Consider the following 24,352-nt stretch of genomic DNA (forward strand, 5'->3'; position numbering starts at 1 on the left):
CCTATGATCTAAAAGTGGACTCTTCTTGTTGAAGTAGTTGAAGGACAAAAAGATCTTTTTTAAAAGAATATATATCTGTTATTTGTCTGTTATTTATTTACTCTGCTATTTGCCATTTTCCGATCACGATGATATTCACATCACGTCACATCATATAACATCATATCACATCAGTGTTAAGGAAGTTTACTTGTGCGGATGTCATGTCTCACTTCATCACGAACACGTTGTCTCAGTCTGGTGAGGAGTCTGGTCTCTTCTTCATTCACCAGAGGAGGGTGGTTGTGTTCTGTGACGAAAGATATGTGGTCGCCAGTGGTACGGCATTAACCTTGACATTTATCTATGACGCACTTCCAGTGTGTGGCTTCTTGCCTCATAACATTCAATCGCTACTTGTGGCCATCATGTGGTACCTGTCTTCTTCCTCTCTGAGACAAGATGAACTCTGCCCTCTGCAGGTTAGCCATTGTGACTGTCAGTGCTTGGCGAACGCTCCATTTTATATGGTTAAGTTGGTTTAAAGCCTATTAGTAGCAGAAACTGAGTATTTTATTATAAAATTGTTTGAACTTCTTAGTGGATGCACCAATCCTCTTTACTCAACTGCATATCCTTATAACAACTGAGTATTTTACAGTGAGAAATTAACTACATCTCATCATTGCTTTTACAATTTAGCCTGTGCATTAATCCCTTTCATCTTATTTTTACTGAACTGAACTGAACTATATTTCAACTCAGGCCGCAGACAGCGGCATATGAGGTTACATATGTGTTACAATTAAATATATCCATATAGTTATATACAATGAGTGTGCAGTCGAGTATTTCATATATACAGATGAATAAGTAATGCATTATATATATAGATAGATTGCAACTCTATCCGCAAATAGATTGCATAAAGATAATAGAAATATTTAGATGGAGTATTCTTACCGAAGATTCTTAAATAAAACATTTATAATAATATTACAGACAAAAGAGAGTTTTCTAAGAATCCCTATCTTATTGTTATTGAATACTGGATACATTTTATGCAAATTTGGTTTGGAATAAAAATATGGCTTAAAATATTTAACTCTTGCATTTATAGAGTGAGAACAAATAAATAAATAAATAAATAATAAAATTCATCGCCAATGTCGTTACCATTACAAAGTTCACACATTCTATCACGTTTTTGAATATAGCTCCAGTGGCCTGTTTCAATGGGTTAATTACGATTTGCTTTTTTATAACGTAACAATGCCTTTGAACAATTATCACTTAAAATATCCCAATATTTTCTAAAACTTAAATCCATGTTAGATAAGGAGCAATATAACATACCTTTTGATGAATGTTCTACCGTAGACAACCACACTTGCTTATACGCATCTTCTAGTTTACATTTAACTGTAATTTTTAGTTTATTCAAATGTTAATTTTTTGGGAATTCCAGATATAACCAAGTCCAATTTCGCCAAAAGTATTTTTAGTGTTCATTATCCATTTATGCTTACTTTTTCCAAAATGTGTGCCGTTAAAAAGTAATTTAAAGATAAGCAAGGATAATTTTGAAGATTTACCTGATTAGTATGGCACTGACCAGTGAGTCAGGTTCATTATAAGAGTAGGGGTGCATTTTCTAATCCCAATTATCCTACATTGTTTTTGTATGCGAAATGGGATGTAGGCAAATTGAGATGTAGGCGAATAGAGACTAAACCCGCCGGACTTTGCGCCCAAGCTGAAGATGTCAATCAATGGACTGTCTGATCAAGGCCTCCGTATTTACAGACATTCAGTATACAGCTGAAACTTTGCTGGTACAACAAACAGAGAAACTAACTACTGCTTTAAAGAAAATGATTACGGTTCCCTTTTGGAGGGACGATTTTAATGAAATTATAAAAAACAATATTATCGTTATGACAGTTAGCAGTCATATTACCGTGAATAACATACCCCGACTCTTGATATATACTTCCCATCAACAGTTTAGACACACTTAAAACACTCACTATATGTTATGTATATATAAATATATGGTTACATCGAAGACTGATTTCTCCACTAACTTGGGGGAACCAACTGCAAACCATATGCAGATGAATTGCACGAGGATCATGCATTAAATTGCTGAAAAACATGTGCAAATATCGTGCATGTGAACAGCTGCGTTTTGCTGTAAACGTTTTGTTAAGAATTCGCCAACTTTTATCATTTATTGAACTCATGGCAATAATCCTTTCAACGTTATGAATTTGTTTTACAAAAGATCAGTTCATGTGTAAACAGTACCTTTATTTTGGAATATTTTGCAAAATGTAGTTTAGAACATGTCCCTGAAGTAAGTGGCTATATTTACACTAGTGAGTCTAAACTTTTGATGGGAAGTATATATGAACGTCGCCTGGTATATATTTCTACCCATGAGGTAGTGACAACACTTAACGTATATGTGGCCAAAGACTTAATGTAGATCCTTCCAAGAGACGTTCTTTTGAATTATTTGTATGTGACTTAGTCACGGACAAAAAGTTATTTCTTTACAGGGGGTAGACATTGGCAGTAGAAATATAGCAACAACTAATCCTATGTCATAGATTCGGTTGTAGTCGGTTTAACTACTTGTTTGTCTGGTTCAGTGGTTTTACTGGTAAAAGCGTGTAGGTGCAATTTCAACCAAATGCTCAATTTAAACTAATATGCATGATTCCTTGTTACAGCGCCACTATGCACGGATGATGCAGGTTGTCTCAGTGGTGGAACCTGTGACAAAAGCAGTGGCCAGTATGTTTGTGACTGCGCCCTAGGTTATGGAGGCGACACATGCAATAAAGGTATGATAATATAGATCACCATATGTTTTATATCAGGCAATCTGATGTTATTATATACTCTGCAATTCCTTCCAGGCATTCGTCTTTACAGCTGCACATAATGCTACTCTATAGATTTATGAGGACTAGATTTGAATAACCACTATATCTGTCCAACAGCGTTCCAGATGCAGATATCCTATCTTGGAAACTAAATGTGTGAGAAGAGCTGAAATAGTGGGAACATATGTATATATGTTCCCAACTGCTTTTAATCTATTATCTTATTTCAAATACCTTAATCGTTTTTCTTTCATGTTCTAAATAAAGACAGCGTTACGAACCAAATTAACCAAAATTATGTTTCATGGTTGCTCTGATGCAAGGCAGTCTGGTGTTATTATTCGGTCTACAATTCTTAGCAGGCATTCATGTACATGACCACACATAATACTTAGCCAATGTTACTATATAATTATTTGAGAAATAGATCAAAATAATCACTTTATATGTCTCATAGCGTTCCGGAAGCATTTATCCATTCCTGGGAACAACATATTTAGTAAAATTTAAATATTCGAAATGGATGCATTTATGTCGTCAAATGCGTTTAGTATATTATTGTATTTCGAATACATTTGGTTTCATTTAGGTATGAGTCTACCCGGGATGTCTATCATTTACTGATTTATCTGACTTCTAAATACATTTAACGTCATCAAATCTAGAGAGCTTGCTTTAGGTTCCGAAAACTAAATGTTCATGGATACAAAACTTGTGTCGTGTTTAGAAAATAGTTAAACTAAGTTTCATTCAACATGCTCAGTTTTGTTTTGTTTGTTTGTTGTTTATCCTTGCACTAAGAAATCAAACATTATGTGATATCAGTAAACTTTGTATTTCTGACAGTTTCCTGTGACAACAACCCATGCCAGAATGAAGGAACCTGCGAAGTTGAAAGCGCCTCTATTGTCTGCACGTGTAAACCTGGTTGGGGTGGAGATAGATGTGAACGCGGTAGGTCCTTTTATGTTTTGATGATTAGGGTAGAATGCACCAATACCGTAGCATCTGAATGCACATCTGCAGCAGACCTCTACAGTGTGTTCTACAAATCAAGGGCCTGATTGTTTGTCGTTTATTTTCTGATTTTCCAAATGATAACATCATCAATCATGGACAGTGATGAAAATATATCAACGTCATGACATCTATGTTTTTATTGATAGCTTCTTTTCAGCTACATCTGTTTTTTCTATGTTACTCCTAAAATTATTTCACTATGCATCGTCTAAGGTGCTCCTTTATAGTCCTTTCTCATAGCGTACGTTTCGTGAAACTGTTCTAGTGGTTCCACGTTCTGATCATTAACGGTATAAAACGGAATAGAAACCGCATTGAAATGATTGATAGCAGATAATGATTTTTCCTATATTATATACATCAATACTGTCAAATTGTGCGTATCAAAATTGTTTTGACTATAGAAAAAAAGCTAAATTGTTCACCAACATGCTCAGTAAATAATGCAGATGTATATAACCAAATGGTATCGTGCATTATGTGACATCAGTAAACTTTGTATTTATAAAAGCTTCCTGTGACGACAACCCATGCCAGAATGAAGGAACGTGTGAAGTTGAAGACGACTCCATTGAGTGTACATGTAAACCTGGCTGGGATGGAGACAGATGTGAAAACGGTAGGTTCTCTCTTGTTATTGTTAGATCCACGGGACGAGGAACCGCATCAGGTATCTAAACGTAATCGATAGAATCAAAGAATCTATTATTTATCATGTATATCATGATGAATACAATACTCTGTCACACGTATGGGTATGGTTCCATATGCGTACATGAGGCACATCACTGCTACCAGTGTCATAGGTTGCAGCAGGATAGACCTTTGAATAAATAGCATAAAAGTAGATTTTATTGGTGTGATATTTGTCCTGTTTCAATGTTGTCTCTCCAATCCGTTTCATTCAAACCTCGTTAAATAGAAAGGAAGATTTTTGTTTTGCTCAATATGCTTCAGTAAAATATATATGTAAATATTATGTACCCCGTGACAGCGTATCACGTTAACCGATTTGGTTCCATAGTGAAAAAGGTTTTGTTTCTTCTGAATCTGATTTCATGAGTGAATGGTATTGGGTGGCCGATAATGTGGAATATAGGTTTTCTCTTGATATTGTTAGATGCATTAGACGATGAACAACAGGCTATTTAAACGTAATCGATAGAATCAAAGAATGTTTTATTTATTAGTGAAATCATTTATATCATGATGAGTACAATACTCTGTCACACGTTCGTTTATGGTTCCATGTGCGTACATGGGGCACATCAATCCAAGGTTGCAGTTGGATGGACTTTTAAATAAAGTGCATAAAAATAGATTTGACTGATGTGAAATCTGTCCTGTTTCAATATTGTTTCTCAAATCCGTTTGATTCAAACCTCGTTAACTAGAAAGGAAGATTTCCGTATTGCTCAATATACTTCAGTAAAATATATCGCTATGTAGTATTATCCCGTGACAGCGTATCACGTTAACTCTTTTGGTTCCGACGATCTTCAAGTGATAAAGGAATATTTTTCAACGATCCTTAAGAAAACGTCACATGAAATGAATACAGAGTGAAAACTGTTTTGTTTCCTTCTGAATCTGATTTCATGACTGAATGGTATTGGGTGGAATATGATTACTTTGAGTACAGGTTTTAGCGAAATGGGTAATGAAAGAGGTGAACTGTGTTTCAACACGCCTTTAGAAATACTTACATGAAAACATGTTATATTTCATAAAGTACTGACAAGATTATTGTTGCCTGTATCAATGACAATCTACAGATGGTACAAGCAAAACACTGACATGAATGTACTTTATTTCAGCATCTGGTGCTGCTAAGCTATCGGTACACATATGGATGCTTGCTGTTATTGCTGTCCTCACAAAGCTGAGCCTCAACTGAAGACCACAAAACCATACTTTATGCTAGACGTGTTTATTTTGTCTGGAGTGAACATTAGGCACATGTTGCGTTAATAATTGGTTGATTAATTGTTGTTAAGAGATTGAAAGTGGTTACAGCAGTATCAATCAGTGTGTTATATAGTAGTCTTAGTGGACAGGAAATACGTGGTGGGTTTTCTGATGAAATAAACGAATTATCCCCATAACCAATTTGAAAAGTTCTTCAACATAATTATCTTAACACATATATCTGGCCTGCCCATCAGTGATTCTGGTCCTCGTCTGTTTCATGACAATGTATTTACCTCACTGCAGATAAGAAGACTAAATTCTCCCCAGTCTACTTTTAGGCCATTGATGACATGTTACTGATGACGTGGACCTGTCCCCCAGTGACCACTGACACAGAGTAAATGTCATCTACTTCTTATCTACAGTGACAGTGAGTGTCACCTACCAGCCAGAAGTGTGTTATCTTATGTATAGTCTGATGAATATAGTACATGTATGTCGATCATTTATAATAAAATAAGGAAGCATGCAGTTTCATGTGTATTCGAGTTTATTCGATACGTGTTTTTCCACAAATTTGCCAGGACACCCTCCCAGCTTGACTAGACAATGTCGTATCGTATCCTCAGCCACACAGGATAGTGGACACGTAATTGAGTTGGAAGGAATGTTCACATCAATTGAGCAGCGCCACAACACGAGCTATAAACTACTAGCATCCAAACCTAATACCTCATTCAGTACCTCAGCTAAAACTGATTAAAACCCACAACCTCTGATTAAAGTTTGGAAGCAACCCAGTGGGTCAGTTGGGTGTTTTCTTGTCGTCGTAGGCAACGGTGTGGGATGTCTATCATAATATCACTCACTGGTTTGTCTAGTCCAGATTCGATAATGTGTTGCATGCTGTTATATAGGAACTGGGATATAAAAATGGTGATTTCCAAAATTTCCAATTTGGAAGATGATATTTCAAAATTTCCAAAATTGGAAAGATGATATTTCCAAGGCTTGGAAATCTTTGGAAATTAGGAAGGATTTTACCACTACTTCTTTCAGTTTCTCCTTTTCCCAAGGATCCCCGTGAGTGTATAGACTGTGTATTCGTCCTCCTAGGAGTGTATTCGTCCTCCTATGCGATCAACTATAACCAGGGAGACTATAAGACGTTGTAGATTATTCCTGGTATAACTTCTCTCGTCTGCATCCTTGTTGTTCTAGGTGTCAAAATTGGCATTAACTGTCATATTTGCCCTGATATGGCTAGCATTTTCAAAATACAGTTTTAAGTGTATGGTTTACTTATTATCCACAAAAGCGCAAATAGTTTTTGACCTGTCACGGTTTGCATAAACACAAATTACATAGACCTACGTTACATCATTGATTAAATAAAAGTTTACCGGACCCACTGACTGACTGGCCATGGTTTATTACATGTCATAAAGTGAACCCTTGCCAGGGAATAATAGGCTTATTGTAGTAGAATACATTCTTTAATGGTACCCTCTAATTAACACCTGACACAAGGGATGGACCGTTTAGGTGGTTTATCATTGCGAAATCAACAGTCAACAGACCATGAAATGTTGTTTTAAGACTGTGAGCGAATAGAGAAACAACCCGTTTGGGTTTGTGGTCAGAGACGGTGTTATGCAGTTGGTGTATTCACGAAATATCATGAACTTAATAATAGATAATTGGTTATATTGTCCACACACAGGCGGACTGGGGCAAAAGAACCCAAATGAATCCTTCTTAAAAACTTCATAGTGTAACTAATTAATTTGGTCATATACAATAAAGGTGACTAAATGTTTAATTTTAGATAACGTTAAATAATTTCTAGAGAAACCACTACACAAGTTCATATCACAGATGATTCCAGAGACAAATAGTTTATGAGATTCTAGTTTATGAAAAGCATTAAATTCCAAACAAGCCAATCTGTTCTCTAATGCTCGGGAATTATTACCACTTACATACCATAGTTTGAGATGTCGACTCAGGAAGCCGACCTTTCGATTCTTATAAGGCTCAGGACATTGACAAGGGGTACGCTTTAAAGTTTGGGTGTTATTTTAGCACATGGCTAATCTCATGTGACGTGTTATTACAAGCTGGTGGTTGATGGAAGTGAACACATCGCACACTGAAGCCGACCGTGTAAAAACATGATCAAAACAATCATATGGTAAACACATTTAACAAGGCACTGATCCAGAGCAATTTCCGCGCACTGGTTGTTGCTTTTGTTATTGCTTTTCTCCCTGAGTACCCGGATGATATCCCAGTACTTTCGATTGGTTCGTGACCTTTGCTGCGCAACCCGCATGCGCAATTGATCGTATAGGTGTAGATTGATCAACAAAAATAAAATCTTTTTACTCGATAATATTTCCATCATTTTGAAAATGAAATGAAAACACTTTGAAGTTTAATCATCTGCCAGTGGTAAAAATGTCAGGACTGAAAAAAACGAAGTCAATGTATGTCTATATATTTTGTCTTATAATCCTAATTATTATATTGCCATATTTGGCATGCATTTTGAAACTTAATAAAAGCATACGATTATACTTATAGCGTATTTATAACATGACTGTAATATCTAGACATTTTATAGAATGCCAACAAGAATCATATTTCACACACACCCTAGGTATGACCTAGTGTATGTTGTCTGTCTCATTACGGCGAAAACAAATGATTCTGTTGAATGCTACCACAAATGAATAAAAACAAAATGCAAATATTAGAAATAAAACCGACTAAAGTCTGCAACAATGTCAGGTTATTACCTTGTTCGAGGAATGTATCCATCAATATCCACATAGGTTAAGTCCCGATTTTGACAGCCTCAAATTTGGATATAGGAGCCAATAGAGCTTTGGTCTGGATGTGTATGCTGTTTGTCCCCTCTTCTGACAACAGTCCCATCTGCTATTGTAGTGACTGAGGCTGTTTTCAGGCACTGATATCTCCATATAATGGTACCATTCCTGCTGGCAGTTCGTCTCGTATTAGTTTGTATTAGTGTTGAAGAATTTTACTTGTTCTGTACTTCTCTCAGGTGATTGCATTAACATAACTACCCTTAATTGGTGCAGCTAGTTATCCCAGGTTTGAGAGCGAAACTTCGCGAATCAGTGACCAAGACGCTGTCAAAATGGGACACTACCTCCACATAAAGGAACAATATGCCATTGATCTGCAGCTGACAAAGAATCCCGTTCCATGCCAAGTGTCTTTTAACAGTCTAATACCCGAAAAGGGATACATCGATTCAGTTTTCACATTGGTGTATAATCTCATTGGTCAACTAATTGCATGATGTCCGCCATTCTTTAAAAGGTAATCTAATTAGCCAATAATGAGCATTAAATCCACTTGTGTTTTTCTTGGCTTGGTCATCTCCTCCCCCACACTCCCCACCCACCCGTACCATTGTCTTGCTAATTAACATGGTCTGGTGATCCTCTTACGCCTTAAATAAACAACTTGCCCGACTGGCAAAGAGGAACACCCCATCAACTTACTGGCGGTTAATACATTGAAGGAAAGATGTTGTTTTTACACAGGTACAGGGTACAGGACAGGGTGTAATCAGTATAGATTAGTAAATCTACATACATAAACATTACCTTTTGACAAATCCACTGTGCAAGAAAAAAGTAATTAATCAATCAGCGTGTTATCGGTTAATCCTTTGATCAATGTTTGTTTTGTATCTCAGCTGATAATTCGTCTTGCTGCAGTTCCATGAGCATATTACATAACATGTAATACATTTGTCACATCAGACCATCAATTCATAATGCTGAGTACATGTATTTACTCCAGACACAAGAAATGCGAAATGGGAACCTTTGGCGGGTAACCTGAGTGGTATTACCATCATACCTGTTATAAATGCATTAATTGACCATCAAGTGAATGATGACAAATAACATGTGTAGGTTTATACCACCAAACACTCAGCTGGTTACAGCAAAGGGGATAGTAATCGCTGAATTGCATGCAATGTTAATTGCCTGAAAAAAGTTATGGGCCGACACTGTTTGGAGGATACGAACGGAATTTCATTGTTGCATAAGAAATACATATAAGCATTGGATGTGTACTGAAGTTAAAATTGTATATACCTAAGTACATTTTCATTTGTCATAAATATAATATGTAATAGACATCATATGTTTACATGGCATGATTAAATATCGAGGTAAAAAAACACAGAAATAAGATCAAATTGAAAAATTGGATCAGTCACTATGCCATCTATGCATTAAAAAATCCGAAAAGCATATACACTGCTGGTATACTTTATTGCAATCAGACAGGAACTACTGGGGGTATTCTCAAATACATGTAACAGCATCTGATGAGCATCCACCCTTCCTAATGTCCCGCTGTTTGGGTTGAAGAAATTTTGTCAAGGTGGCCAGAAGCCCAGTCCCTGTGTCCGTCACGGTCGAGGGAGCAGATACCGACAAGCTTGCAGTTTGGTTTGGTAATTAGACTGTTGGCGAGAAACATTAATCGCTCTGGATCAGTTCCCCTCTAATTACATTGGGATATATACATGTAATGAGAAGAAGCATGAAAGTGTACATTCGATTTCGAAATGGCTAATGCTCAACTTGAACATAAGTTTATTCCTACACCTCGTTGGTGCAATATGCCGAAGGCCAAAGACAACCCACGACGAAGAAATACCGATACCTTGAACGACATCTTCAAGAACTGAGACACCAGTTTCAAAATAAAATGGAATGTTAACTGTTAGACAGTTTGCTGATTCAGCGTCTCTTCTTTCACATCTTTAATATATTTATAATGTACTTATAAATGTGTATGTATATTTATAATTATGTAATATTTTGAAACATTTCATAATATGATGTAATATAACTATTTATAAAAAATCCTGTAATATGTAGCATGTTGTAACATGATTAAATAAAATCTGTCCATATAGTCTCCGTTACCACTCGTGGCTTACGCCTTCTATGTTTTTTATGTGTTTTATATTTCAATGTTTATATGCTGAGACTGAAATGAAACACTATCTTTATACATATATTTGGCTCGTTTTCTCATTAGGTGTGCTCTCATTCGCATAATCCGGAATATCCTCTTCTATCAACACGTAGGCCTATCATTGTCTCTATAATCCAATGTTAATTTGCTAACGGACGGGACATCAACATTTCTCTTAACTCATCTGTTTGGACCAAAGGTCGATAGAGGGGAGTTTCCATGTATATTCTCACGCCGTTATCAAGATAACAGTTACCAGGTGAACAGAAGTATATATGCATAGTGACTAGCAGCAAATTAACACCAGGTGATTCAGCAAGTAGCACATCGTTGGGGGCATGAGGAGAGTAAGATCAACAAGTCTAAATCCACTCCTTTGTCCAAGTGATGGAATCAATCAACATTCAATCAGCTTGTCTATCCTGAACGTTGTACATCGACATGCCGCTCTATGCAATAAACAGGGAGTTGTTATCACATAAGTGGTATGTTTCGTTGTGTATCCCCATACTGTTTACTGCAGTATAAGTGAAATCTGCTTCACTTTGCGAATGACCAATCTTTTGAAGTTGATTTAAGTTCTACTTAAGTAAACTGCTACCTAACAGATTAATCTCAGATTAAAACATCTCATTCCAAGTCGTGTTTTCTATTTCAGGTACTAAGAAATACTGAATTTTTACATATTAGATATAAATCTATCGGTACCAGTTTGACGTGTCTGGTCATGAGTCAACTAACATAGTGATTATATATTTTTGACCATTACACGTGTCATTCACACGTCACGTATGCCATTCTAATGTTCTCTGATCCATTTCATCATACAGCATTTATGTCATTCAATGTTTTGAAGCTCATATGAAAACATGAAAAATGTTACTGTTCAGTTCCTTTTGAAGAGTGAAATTATTTTTGTTCTTGGAGTGTTCCATCCAATATAGTCATTATGGTTACAATCGGCCTGATTTTAATTAATACCTATCAAGTTATAGATGTTATACACGCGCATGCATGCACACACACACACACACACACACAAAACATCCGTAATTTGTGAATTCTGTTCGGACGATAAAGAAATATCTAATTTGATAAGAATCACTCTATAAATTATCAAAAATGTGGAACAAACTTCCGTATACTACCATTTCAGAAACATTGCGATATTGACCATGGAATAATGTTAACAATATGCAACCAACCCAATGTAATACAATACAATTTTCACCGCCTGTGCATACCACACTGTTGACGAATCTCTCAGGTGTGTTAGAGCGATAATCACATCGCGACATGATTAACAAACCTACAGCTCAGCAGATTTTAATAACTTACCTTTTTAATAAGAAAAACAAGATTTATGGATGTCTACTTCTTTATTGTGAATAACACGAAGTTTCGGAGCATATGCTTGCTCCTTCATCAGGTGAAAATCAGGTCACAGTAATGCATTCCACTTCTTAATGCCCATCAAAGATTTAACTTACTTCCAGAGACTTCTTTAAGAGGCATAAGGCCAAGGCAGTAGGCCTTGTTAATTGGTGACTCTTAACTGCCTTGACTCACTCATCAATCAACAAGGGATTAGGTCCTGGGGCGTGCAAAGAACAATAATTTACCATCACCCACCAGTTATCTCCCCTTGTGGACATTTCCAAAATTGTACATTTTTGGAAATCTCATATTTCCAAAATTGGAAACATTGTTCTTGAATATGTCATGCTTTTTGCATATTTCATGCAATTCGAACAGCAACTGTTTGACTGCGTTATTCCTTTTTAACACATCCTTGCACTTTGCTATTGCTAGAAGACTCTGAAAATTTACTTAGGTAAATAGGTAAATACAGTTTTAGCACACAGCAAATGCTTATATGTATTTCTTTTGCAACAATGAAGTTCTGTCCGTATTCTCAAAATAGTGTCGGCCCATAGGTTTTCACATGCAATTAAAATTGCATGCAGTACAGCAATTAATACTCCCTTGTTGTAACCCGTGTTAGGTGGTATAAACCTACACATGTCATTTGTCATCATTCACTTGATGGTCAGTTAATGAATTTATAACAGGTATAATTAGTGGTAACACCACTTAGATAACCCGACAAAGGTTCCCATTTTGCATTTCTTGTGTCTGGAGTAAATACTCAACAGTATAAACATCGATCAAAGGATTAACCCATACTTTTATCTTACACAGCGGATTTGTCAAAAGGTAGTGTTTATGTATGTACATTTACTAATCAATACTAAATACACTCTGTCGTGTCTGTGTCTGCGTAAAACAACTTCCTTCTTTCAAAGGATTAACCGCCAAGACATTGATTCTCATTATTGGCTAACTAAATTACTTTTTTTGTAAAGAATGGCGGAGATTATGCAATTAGTTCCCAGGTATGCTATCTTGGGTGACCAATGCGACTATATACCAATGTGAAATACCTGAAACGATATATCACTTTTCGTGAACATGTATTAGACTGTTAAAAGACACATCATTTGGAACAGCTGCAGGTGAATGGCATACGGCTCGTTTTGTGGATATTGATGGATACATTCCTCGAACAAAGTAATAGCCTGACATCATTATAACTACCTGTTTTAGTTTTAATAATTGCATTTTGTTTTTATTCATTTGTCGCAGCATTCCACAGAATCCATGATTTCGTCGTGAAGTAATGAGACAGACAACATACACTAGGGCGTGTGTGCGAATTATGATTTACAATGTCTAGATATTCAAGTTATAAGTAAAGGCAGATCGCCTGATAATAAACTAATTAGGATTATAAGACCAAATAGAAAGACGCACGTTGACTAGTATCTACATACTGGTGAGTGGACATTAACCATGGGAATGTAGCAAGATATTTATTGCGCAGTATGTCACTTCGACCCCACCTCGCTTCCGAGGAAGAAATCGTTATGTTATAAGTTGTGTCATGCCAAATCCTGTTGGCCATGATTCCAATACATATTTAACTACGAGTAGAAAGTAGTTTTGCTTTTCTAACTTGATGAAAACAAACCATAATCTCATTAATTCTTTAACAGACTTTAGCCCGTCATGTTACGATTATTAAAATGGCAGCGCACTGTCGCGAACATCCGCGAGTCTGAGAATAAATGCTATTTAGGTTTGTTTTCACCGAGTTACAAAATCAAAACTACTTTCTACTGGTAGTACAATATGTATTTGATTGATGTCCAATAGGATTTGCGTGACATATCTTATATCATAACAATTTCTCTCGAGGAACACTACTTACAATATTATTGTCACTTCCACCACGACCTCGCTTCCGAGAAAGAAATCTTTATGCTTCAAGTTGTGTCATGGAAAATATGTTTGGTCATCAATCATATATATATTGTACTACAAGTAGTAAGTAGTTTGATTCTTTAACTTCCGCGAAGCGATCTGGACAAATTTAAGATATCGTTCCAAGCTTCCACAACGCTTGTTTCGCACTCACAAACATAACTCATTTACTAAATGATTTAGCACGAACTGCGGGGTCCGGTGGAAATTAGTGCATGGTGACACCATCACTCGACCCCCCAGGACGGCAACGCAACGATTGACAGCAACGCAACGATTCGTTTTGCTTTGAGTAAGTTTCGTTGTTCAGACCATCCTTTAATGTTGGAATAAGGGCGAAAAGTAAATATAAAACAACATGAGTGATTCTACCCTCTGTGTATTGTACTTACCATTGAATCAGAGTACCAATTCTTTATTGAATGTTCATTTTACTGTGATCTGAGAAACAGCCTTCTCCCACAATACTACATAAATAATCCATGTGAAACATTGACAAAAGAGCGAAGTTTTTGAATATAGAGTATAAGATTAAATTAGACATTGTACACGTTAGCATACAGCTTAATATTATATATGGCGCTGGATTGTATTTTCATCTTTATAATTGTAAAACGGGTCGGTGGCCCTTGTACGAAATTAACTCTCACTGACTAGATATAAACATGATGATACATATTTAAACTCAACGTGACAAATTCACTTTTCACCCACAACATTGAACACTTAAAATGTGTTCACTGCAATTTCGACTAGTCAAGTCGATAATCCTTTCGTTAACCCTTAAACAATCATTACTAAAACAACACCAAACATCAAAGACTACCGCCAGTCGCCTTAACGACCCCATGAAACACTCATGCCGCCCCATGCCACTATTGCAATTAGCCCATGCAGAACAATAATTTACCATCACCCACCAGTTATCTCCCTTGCGGATATTTCCAAGATTGGAAATTTTTGGAAACATCATCTTTCCAAAATTGGAAAGTCTTGGAAACATCATCTTTCCAAAATTGGAAATGTCTTGGAAACATCATCTTTCCAAGACATTTCCAAGCAGGAAAGATGGATTCCAGTGGAGGCCAGTGAGACACCCGTGTGTGTGTCACGTTTACATCTGTGCATACAATCTGAGTGGTAAAACACTCTTCAAAGGTCATATTACTAGGGGGTGATTTCAAATTTGCAATGTCGAGCATCATATCATTGACTAGCCTTTGCATGTGTTTATGACGGGTACCATCAGAGGGTAGGATACTCACAATTGATGTCGCCGCAAACATCTGTAATAATTACTATTTGATAGTGGTTCATATGCACATTGTTAAGACAGTTGTACACTTGATCCTGCCCTTTTCTTGAAAGGGTTCCATTGCTATCATTCACTATGTGTGTTAAGTTGATGGTGTTGGAAAGTTGTCACATTTAGTTGATAGTTTCTGTCGCTCTTTAACTTAATGCATTTTTCTAGATATGAAACAGATAAGACCGATTCAATCGTGTCTTTCACTTTTATCTCAAGTGGGTGATTCAGTGGAAGGTAATTGATTGTTTAGCCGTTTTGTGAAATAACTTACATATCAATTCTGATTTTGCCAATTAAAACAGTAAAAAAAATTCTCAGTAAAACTCAGATGACAACTTTATGCGGATATGAAAATTAAATGATCACTGCTGTACTGCGAAACCATAATACAGACTTGACGTGACACCATTTTTGTTTAGCTGTAGCGAGCTCTGCAGTGAGGGTGCAGATTTTTTATTTGATGACTAACATACTTCCAATATCCCATTACTAGGTCTGGTCATCGATATCACGTGGAGGTTATGTGCACGTGGGGCGGCGGGGTAGCCTAATGGTTAAAGCATCCGCTCGTCACGGGAACGACCAGGATTCGATTCCCCACATGGGAAAAAATGTGTGAAGCCAATTTCTGGTGTCCCCAGCCGTGATATTGCTGGAATATTGCTAAAAGTGGCGTAAAGCCAAACTCAGTCAGTCAGTGGTATATACACTCTCACATATATGTGCACGTATATACTGGACATAGAGTGATCAGTGATTACGTCGATATAATCTTCCAGTCTTACACACAAAGCGATGGCAAGAAGTATTTATATATGCTTCATCTCTGCGGTCTTTCTCAGAAGAAAACGACATGCTAACACAAGCTAATTGTCTACGCATATTCCCATGCGCATCTCCGTGTTCATAATCGCAACACCACTGCTGCAGAATGAATGTGTCTTTGCTAACATATGTAAATCGTTCCGAGACTGCTACTTACCACCATGAAACAACGGTTTAAAAGAAGTCATGGGACAGACGATTTGATATATAATTATTTTAAGGCTGCTTCAATCACTTCAACCACAATTTTATTTCGCGGTAACTGTGAAATCGTTGAAGCAGCCTTAAAATGACTCGTTGATTTCTTACAGTTAAACAAAATTGGTTTCAGTGGGAATCAACAAATCTCCTTATCCATGACAAATCAACAACAATGAAATCGTCGAAGCAGCCTTAAACTGACTTTTCCTGATTTGTGGACACAGGCAGTGCATGGACAAATTTCGTTTAACTGGAAATAATAAACATTCTTTACTGCATGTACTGCATGTATTGCACGTACAGGGGCAGGGTTTTGTTTTCCCGTGGAATGTATTTGGCGAACGAAAAGACGAGAAGAGATGCCTAGACTCAAGGAAGTACAGAATAAACAAACTGTTGGAGGCAGGCGAACCCAGAGCGACTGTTTCCATGACGTTTAATGGGCCAAACCGCCATTTCCCTACTATGGGACCGATATCAACAGCTAGGATGACCACCCAGATGCGACCAAGGCAACGTTATAATTAACCGTTTCGATAATACAGCAACGGATACGTGTCTGGTTTGTGCTGTGTCGTCCTGGTAGAAGATGTTGAGGTATACAGACGTCACAGATGCAAACTGCATCCAGGAAGTAGACAGGTTTGATGGTGGAAGTGTGCAAAATGTCACAGATGCAAACTGCATTCAGAAAATAGACAGGTTTCTCCGTGGCAGTGTCTTACCGTATCCCACAGTGCAAGAACCAGCCTGATCCATTGTCAGGGCTACCTAATCTATGTTCTCTTATATTTCTGGTATATACACTATTAGTTACACGGTGTTTTGAAAGGGTGTACGGGACTGTACGACCCTTGTAAATTCCGTATTTCCTGAGGCGCACCCTTTCTTTAGACTGAATGAGATGCAAAAAGGTTCACCATGATTTTTCCTGAACGGCCATTAAGGGACATAATTCGGGATGGCTTAGTTTATGATAAAAAAAATCGAATTTGAGGTTTTGTTAAATGACAAGTGAAAAACAGAAACATTATATTTTTTGGATATATCTATTGACACAGACAAGTAAAAAATTATGGCAACAATTATATTACTCTGTTTACACTCATAATTGTATAAGTCAACTCTAAAATTTCGAAGCGATCAGCCATTTGGCAGCCACATTCCATCTAAGGTCAAGGTCATTCGTGCAACCCGTGTAGTGTGTCACATGGCATATTTGACGGGGTGTACGGTTCGTACACCCTGGCAAATCCGCCTACATGGTTTGGTATGCTTTGGTTATTGACCAATCCGAATTCGACAAATTTATTTAAGGGTAATAATCTCACGAATGCGCACGTATATGCTGGACATAGGGTCATCGGTGATTACGTCCACATAATCTTCCACTCTTACACACAAAGCGTTTGCAAAGAGCATTTATGTGTACTTCATCTTTCCGGTCTTTCTCAGCAGAAAAACAAGCTAACACTAATTTTCTACTCATATTTCTCTGCGCATATCCGTGTTCATGCTCGCAACACCACTGCTGCAGAATGAATGTAGTTCCTCCTGCAACATATGTAAATAATTCCCGGAATGATCCTGACCATCACGTAACAACGGTTTAAAAGATGTCATGGGACAGACGAACCAGGATATGTAATTATGTTCAAAGCTGCTTCAATCACTTCAACGACTTCAGGTGTGTCGCGCAGTCTCCTGGTTGCAGTGCGAACCAGAATATGTAATCCACAATTGATTCTCGCTGGGGACAATTATATTTCGCGGAAAAGACCCATGAAGTAAGGGGGTAATATGTTCTCATTGAAGTCAGCGTGAATCCCGATATCCTATTACTGGGCTTGCCACTAAAAACGAGCAGTTCTAAGATGATTCGCTAAAAGATCAAAGGCGCTGACAGTACTTTATCAGGCGATAAAATACACGTTTTGGCATTGCATCACACTGCATTTACGTCACTACGCCATTTTCGTCTGCCTCCTGGTAATCAAACGTACACTTTGTAACCGACGTCACGATGAATGACAGTTCACATTTCCCAATGTGGTTTACGATGATCACAGAAGTAACTTAACTAAAATAGAGAAGATATTTAACCAGAACATAAACCGTCTTCAAACAGTTTATCGTTTGTTTTCGTGCGTCTCAACAGACACGTCACTGGAAGAGCCCATCAATTAGCCCTGAACAAGGACATATGGTTAATTTAGGTCACCGACACCGTTGCTTTTCTGTTTGATTTCTGCCTAGATTAATTCATGTGTATCATAAATTTTACCGTGGACTATTAAAACGTTAAAGCACTCGGGCGCAAGCTTCCTTGTACTTTAATCATAATAGTTAAGGGCAAAAGTGTACTTTATTACACTATACATGGGGGTAGAGCAAACGGTATTTGTTAATTCATGTACAAGCCTGGTTTCGTGAGAGATATCAAGCCAAACATTAATCCAAAGTTTCACGCGCTTATGTTTCTACTCCAAGTCAACACACTAAGGCGATATCGGTATCTTTGGAAACACCCTACTAGTATTTTGAAAACAAAACGAAAAATGATCTTATTTCTTTTGGCAAAATTGCTTTTCGTATTTTGTTGGCTCTGTTTATATGTATTTCTAATTATTTATGATGCAGAATGTCACGCATGTTAAATTCTTTGATAAATTTGGAAACTTCTTTCCAATTTCGTGCTTCCATCACTACGTCCATGTTTCGGTTGGTTGTAGTCATACCAACTGAGCGAGTATGGTTTTACCCTGCATTTAGCAATATTCAAGCAATGGGCTTCACACACTGTACCCATGAGGGGAAACATGCATGAGTAGAAAGTTATGCTATATTTCCTTTGGATGTGTTGCATATTAACATTCAAATTCAGAAACTCCTTCTTGGTGAAATTTATTGCTTCTGTTTTTATCATGTGTATTTCAAACGTTGGTTTTATGTAAATCACATTGGGAAGGTATATTTATTATGAAATTATTTTCTATCTCCCTTCTTTCCATCTGCTCTTCCAAAAGGAAAGACAGCTCCACCTGAAATATTTTCATCACTATTTCCCACTCAGTCATCCATGCGCATGCATGTTTACTTCAAAATTTCACTAATTGCACATTTTCGGATGACACTGCCACGGTAATAGCCTCTTGATGCCTGGATTTAGTACCGTATATTCATATTACCTTCAATTTATTTCTGAAACTTGCTCTTGATATCGACAATCCATTTTCTACTATAATTGTTGCGTTTTCATTTAACTTAGTTCGCTGACATAATGTATGAGTTTTGCCATGTTGTTCATACTCAATAACAACCATTTGATGCTCATAGTGATATTTCTTCGCTTTCACTTATTCTCTGTGTGTGTGATTATAGCAGTGGCTCAATGTATCTATTACTTAATTCGTCTCGTAAAGAGGGGTGACACTTGCTCTCATATCTGCGAATAGTTTTGAATTTAGTGCATGAATGTTCGCAATAGATGGCATTGCGCTTAGCACGTTATATATTCAATGCAGTAATGAAATGTTGGAATCTCAAAAACTAATGCTGGAGCTAAAAAGACTTCTGACAAACCGCTATCTCCTTTACCCGTTTGGTGCTATCATTATTAATCAAGCACAAGAAGCAAAAGTGTTTTTCTCTTATGCAAAATATGGATACCTATGCAGACATTAATAAACAGTATGAATATAAATAAACGATATGTTATAGATACTACCTAACATAGTGGTGACGAGGAAGAATATTTCTTGTAAAGCAATGCTGACATACAAAGGTATTGTACGATTGCTTCATGGGAAAATTTCCGGGATTATTTCCCTTTGTCCAAATGACTCTATATGTCCAGAGGCGCGCCATAAAACAAATAAAATCGATCATCAGAACCAAAAGGTGATAAAATGTTCAATTCTTAGCCACATTGACATTTTGCCCATAAAGAATTATAACTGAAGCAAAAATCAGATGGAGAGTTTACCTTAATATGGATCGATTCACAAATTAACGTGTCAACAACTTGTTTTTATTTAAATTTAATGCAATGCTGTCATCATCATCAGCGCCGTCAAGGAAGTGAATACGCAACTCATAGAATGATATCTGTTTTGTTTTTGCTGTTTGACGTCACCCCGGCAAAATATTCCAGTTATTATGTAACAGTGTTCAGAAAATAATCGATTCTGGACTGGACAAACCAGTGACTGATATGAACAAGACCTCACATTGGCGTATAAGACAACTACTCGCCGAACTCATACAGCCGGACCATTCGATCCATTTGTTTGACTCTCACAGAACACATATGTTGCTGGGGATCAATAGTAACCTCTAATACCCGCGCTTTATCATCAATACTCATTGGCATCAGGCATTAAGTAAATCAACATAACGTTTAGTTGTGTTCACAACGCCCAGTAGCTAAACTGAAGGCTGAAGTCCTACTGGCTAAAGGTAACCAGGGGAGAATTTTGTCGTCTTAGCTACAGTGAGGAAATTACATTAGTCATGAAGCAGTTGAATACAATAACCACTGAATTGCAGGTCCGAATACCACGCGCATACGCATTCCTTTCTGGTAATACGCCCGGGGATTATTTTGACAAAAATGTGTTTGTTTGTTTCTCTGTTTTAATTTTTTATCAGGGTAAAACATTTCGTAAATTTCATCATTGATCTTGGTCCGGTTGTATTCAGATAAGACTCAGCTTTGAGGCGATAGCAACCAGAGTCAGCAGCAAGTGATGACTCTTTCAGTGGCATTTAGAAGTTGTACATTGATGTCAAGATATTTTTATGGATTAAACTTCTTTTTTAATTTCTCTCACAACGTTTCGAGACCATTCCAGGTCCCTTCATCAGGTGAACTGGCAGTTAGGACTATGACGTCGTCACTATGACGTCATTACTGAGTTATGACGTCACAATGCAAGTGACATCACAGTACACTAGGGAGAGTACTGTATAAGTGAGTTAGTTACATAATGATGAAATTCATGCTAAATAATAGAGTTGAAAGTTGAATTGTCAATACACAACAACTGCTAATTACACAAAGGTTACTTGATAGCAGGCTTTCCCAAAAAAATAGTAGACTCGTTTTATTCTTGTATCTAAAGTTCATCAAAAGTTCATCAAAAGTTAATCAAGAGGTCCCACGCACTTGGCAGGTATACACCTTGATCACGATTAATTGCTGGTTTATGTCTCCTTATCTCGACAGCTTCCTGTAGTTTTCTCCGACGCCAGTCATTGTTATTTCTCGAAATCACCCTAATATCATTCCACATGATTACATGACTTGGGTTATTTGCCTTGTGCTCCGATATAGCTGACTTATCATTTTGTTTGCATACTGATGACTTGTGTTCAGCAACCCGGGTGTTAATGGGCCTGAGAGTCTCGCCAATATATTGATCGCCACAGCTGCATGGTATTTGGTATACACATCCTCTAGGGTTGGGGCTTCTTGTCTCCAGGACTATCACCAAAACGCTTGAAGTATCAGAACCGCGCCTCAAGCCTGAACCATCCCCGATCAGGATCACAATACCCTACGTGGGACCAGTCAGCCATCAAATAGCCCGACTAATCAAGAGCAAAGCGGGCTTTGATATAACTTTCTCTAGCGGTACAGCAATTAAGACACTCCTCCGGGCAAATGGTAGAGGATCTTGCAATGGAAGCCCCAACCCTAGAGGATGTGTATACCAAATACCATGCAGCTGTGGCGATCAATATATTGGCGAGACTCTCAGGCCCATTAACACCCGGGTTGCTGAACACAAGTCATCAGTATGCAAACAAAATGATAAGTCAGCTATATCGGAGCACAAGGCAAATAACCCAAGTCATGTAATCATGTGGAATGATATTAGGGTGATTTCGAGAAATAACAATGACTGGCGTCGGAGAAAACTACAGGAAGCTGTCGAGATAAGGAGACATAAACCAGCAATTAATCGTGATCAAGGTGTATACCTGCCAAGTGCGTGGGACCTCTTGATTAACTTTTGATGAACTTTAGATGAACTTTAGATACAAGAAAAACGAGTCTACTATTCTTTTGGAAAGCCTGCTATCAAGTAACCTTTGTGTAATTAGCAGTTGTTGTGTATTGACAATTCAACTTTCAACTCTATTATTTAGCATGAATTTCATCATTATGTAACTAACTCACTTATACAGTACTCTCCCTAGTGTACTGTGATGTCACTTGCATTGTGACGTCATAACTCAGTAATGACGTCATAGTGACGACGTCATAGTCCTAACTGCCAGTTCACCTGATGAAGGGACCTGGAATGGTCTCGAAACGTTGTGAGAGAAATTAAAAAGAAGTTTAATCCATAAAAATATCTTATCTGTAATTCCTGTCAGAAATGCATCTAGGTATCTTACACGAACCTGCACTAACTTAAGAACATTAAAAAACCCGTTGTTGTCATACACCGAAAGCCATGTATTTAAATCCAAGAAACAGAATGTAACAACTTTAAAGCAAATTGTAGTAACGTTTCTAGGTAGACGTCAGATGTGTGTTCTTGTCAACAAAGCACTTTCCTTGTTCTGTTGTTTCACTGGGATGTTGATGAGTAGAGGGAGCAGGCGCGTAGCAAGCCAGTTTTTTCGTGTAAGCCCGATAGGTTGCAAAGCTTTATATGTAGATAGTATTGAGGGCTTGCCCAACCTTTTAAGCACCAATCACGTGTAAGCCCGGGCTTTTTTCATAATGGTAGCTACGCCCCTGGGAAGGTACGTGTAGTAGAGCAAGATGACATGTTTGTTGCCAGAACGGTTTCAACAGTTTATTTACACAATCGTGTTTTATGTGATAAATACTGCTAACGTGGGAAACGTACATGTATATATCAGATCCTTGAATGCGAACTCTTTTGTATGACCTTTCATAATCCAAATGTACTAAAAACAAAAAGAAAATATTTTCAACAAATAAAATACAAGTAATAATTGGAGTCATTTTCTTGTATTTTGTATTTGTAATAGTAGTATCCATCTTTATCATGAAAATACATCAGGGTAATGAGAACCTGCTTATTATTTAAATGTTAACACCATAAAAAGTAGTCACAGAAACGTACCATGACGTTTTAAGACTCCTAACAAGTACATTCCTTGCAAACAATTCGTCGAACATTTAAACTACTGATACGGATTACTTTTTTATTCAAATTGGCACGTGCTAAATATCTACTTAGCCCTCTCGGGACACCTGGTGTCATAACGTACTATCGATGATCTGTTCATCTAAATTTAAGCTGTTGTTATTGCTGTTACGACCAATGGAATCTGTTGTGGGTGATAGAAGAGACTGGTTAGTCTCTGGTGTTCACGTTTGTATGTTACACATTTCCTACAAGGCCTCTTTGCAGTAGGTACCTCCACGAACAACACTGTTACATCTTCTGAAGGTTTAGATGAGAAGTGTGTGTAAGGAATGCAACCAACCTTCTTATTGACACTATCAGACACGAGTAACGTAATAACTCATTTATTAGCTCATCTCTTTACTGCCAATACATGTTGTAACCAAGGACACTGGGTGAACCATCCCAAGAAAAAACGTTTTACTTTCTGTAATTTGACGAAAAAATACATATCATTGAGTGAGTGAGTGACTGAGTTAATATTTATCGTCACATCGGCAATATTGCAGATATATCGTGACGAGACCAATTAATTATTGTCATTTTATGAAGGTTGTATATTTAAGAAACCTTAAAGTGTACTTGGATTGCCTCGAGAGAGTAGCGGGAACCTCTGCTGGATGTGACATGGAAGCAGCTGAATCCACAAAAGTCAGGGAAGCTGTTTGCAATAAGCA

General features: G+C 37.3%; 1 protein-coding gene across 12 annotated transcripts in view; it reads left to right on the forward strand.

Moving 5' to 3' along the window:
• Positions 1 to 24,352, forward strand: part of LOC124269093 (adhesive plaque matrix protein 2-like) — a 124,905-nt gene that overhangs the window by 31,792 nt on the left and 68,761 nt on the right. For 10 of the 12 annotated variants that reach the window (XM_046704105.1, XM_046704103.1, XM_046704104.1 and 7 more), the window contains exon 4: positions 2,718 to 2,831. The exons of the other annotated variants lie outside the window; for them this stretch is intronic. In XM_046704105.1, the coding sequence (XP_046560061.1) occupies positions 2,718 to 2,831 (114 nt within the window). The remainder of the gene's footprint in view (positions 1 to 2,717; positions 2,832 to 24,352) is intronic. 12 annotated transcript variants of the gene reach the window in all.

This window comes from Haliotis rubra, unplaced genomic scaffold (assembly GCF_003918875.1).
Source record: "Haliotis rubra isolate DU_JTF1 unplaced genomic scaffold, ASM391887v1 Scf142, whole genome shotgun sequence".
Lineage (NCBI taxonomy): Eukaryota > Metazoa > Mollusca > Gastropoda > Lepetellida > Haliotidae > Haliotis > Haliotis rubra.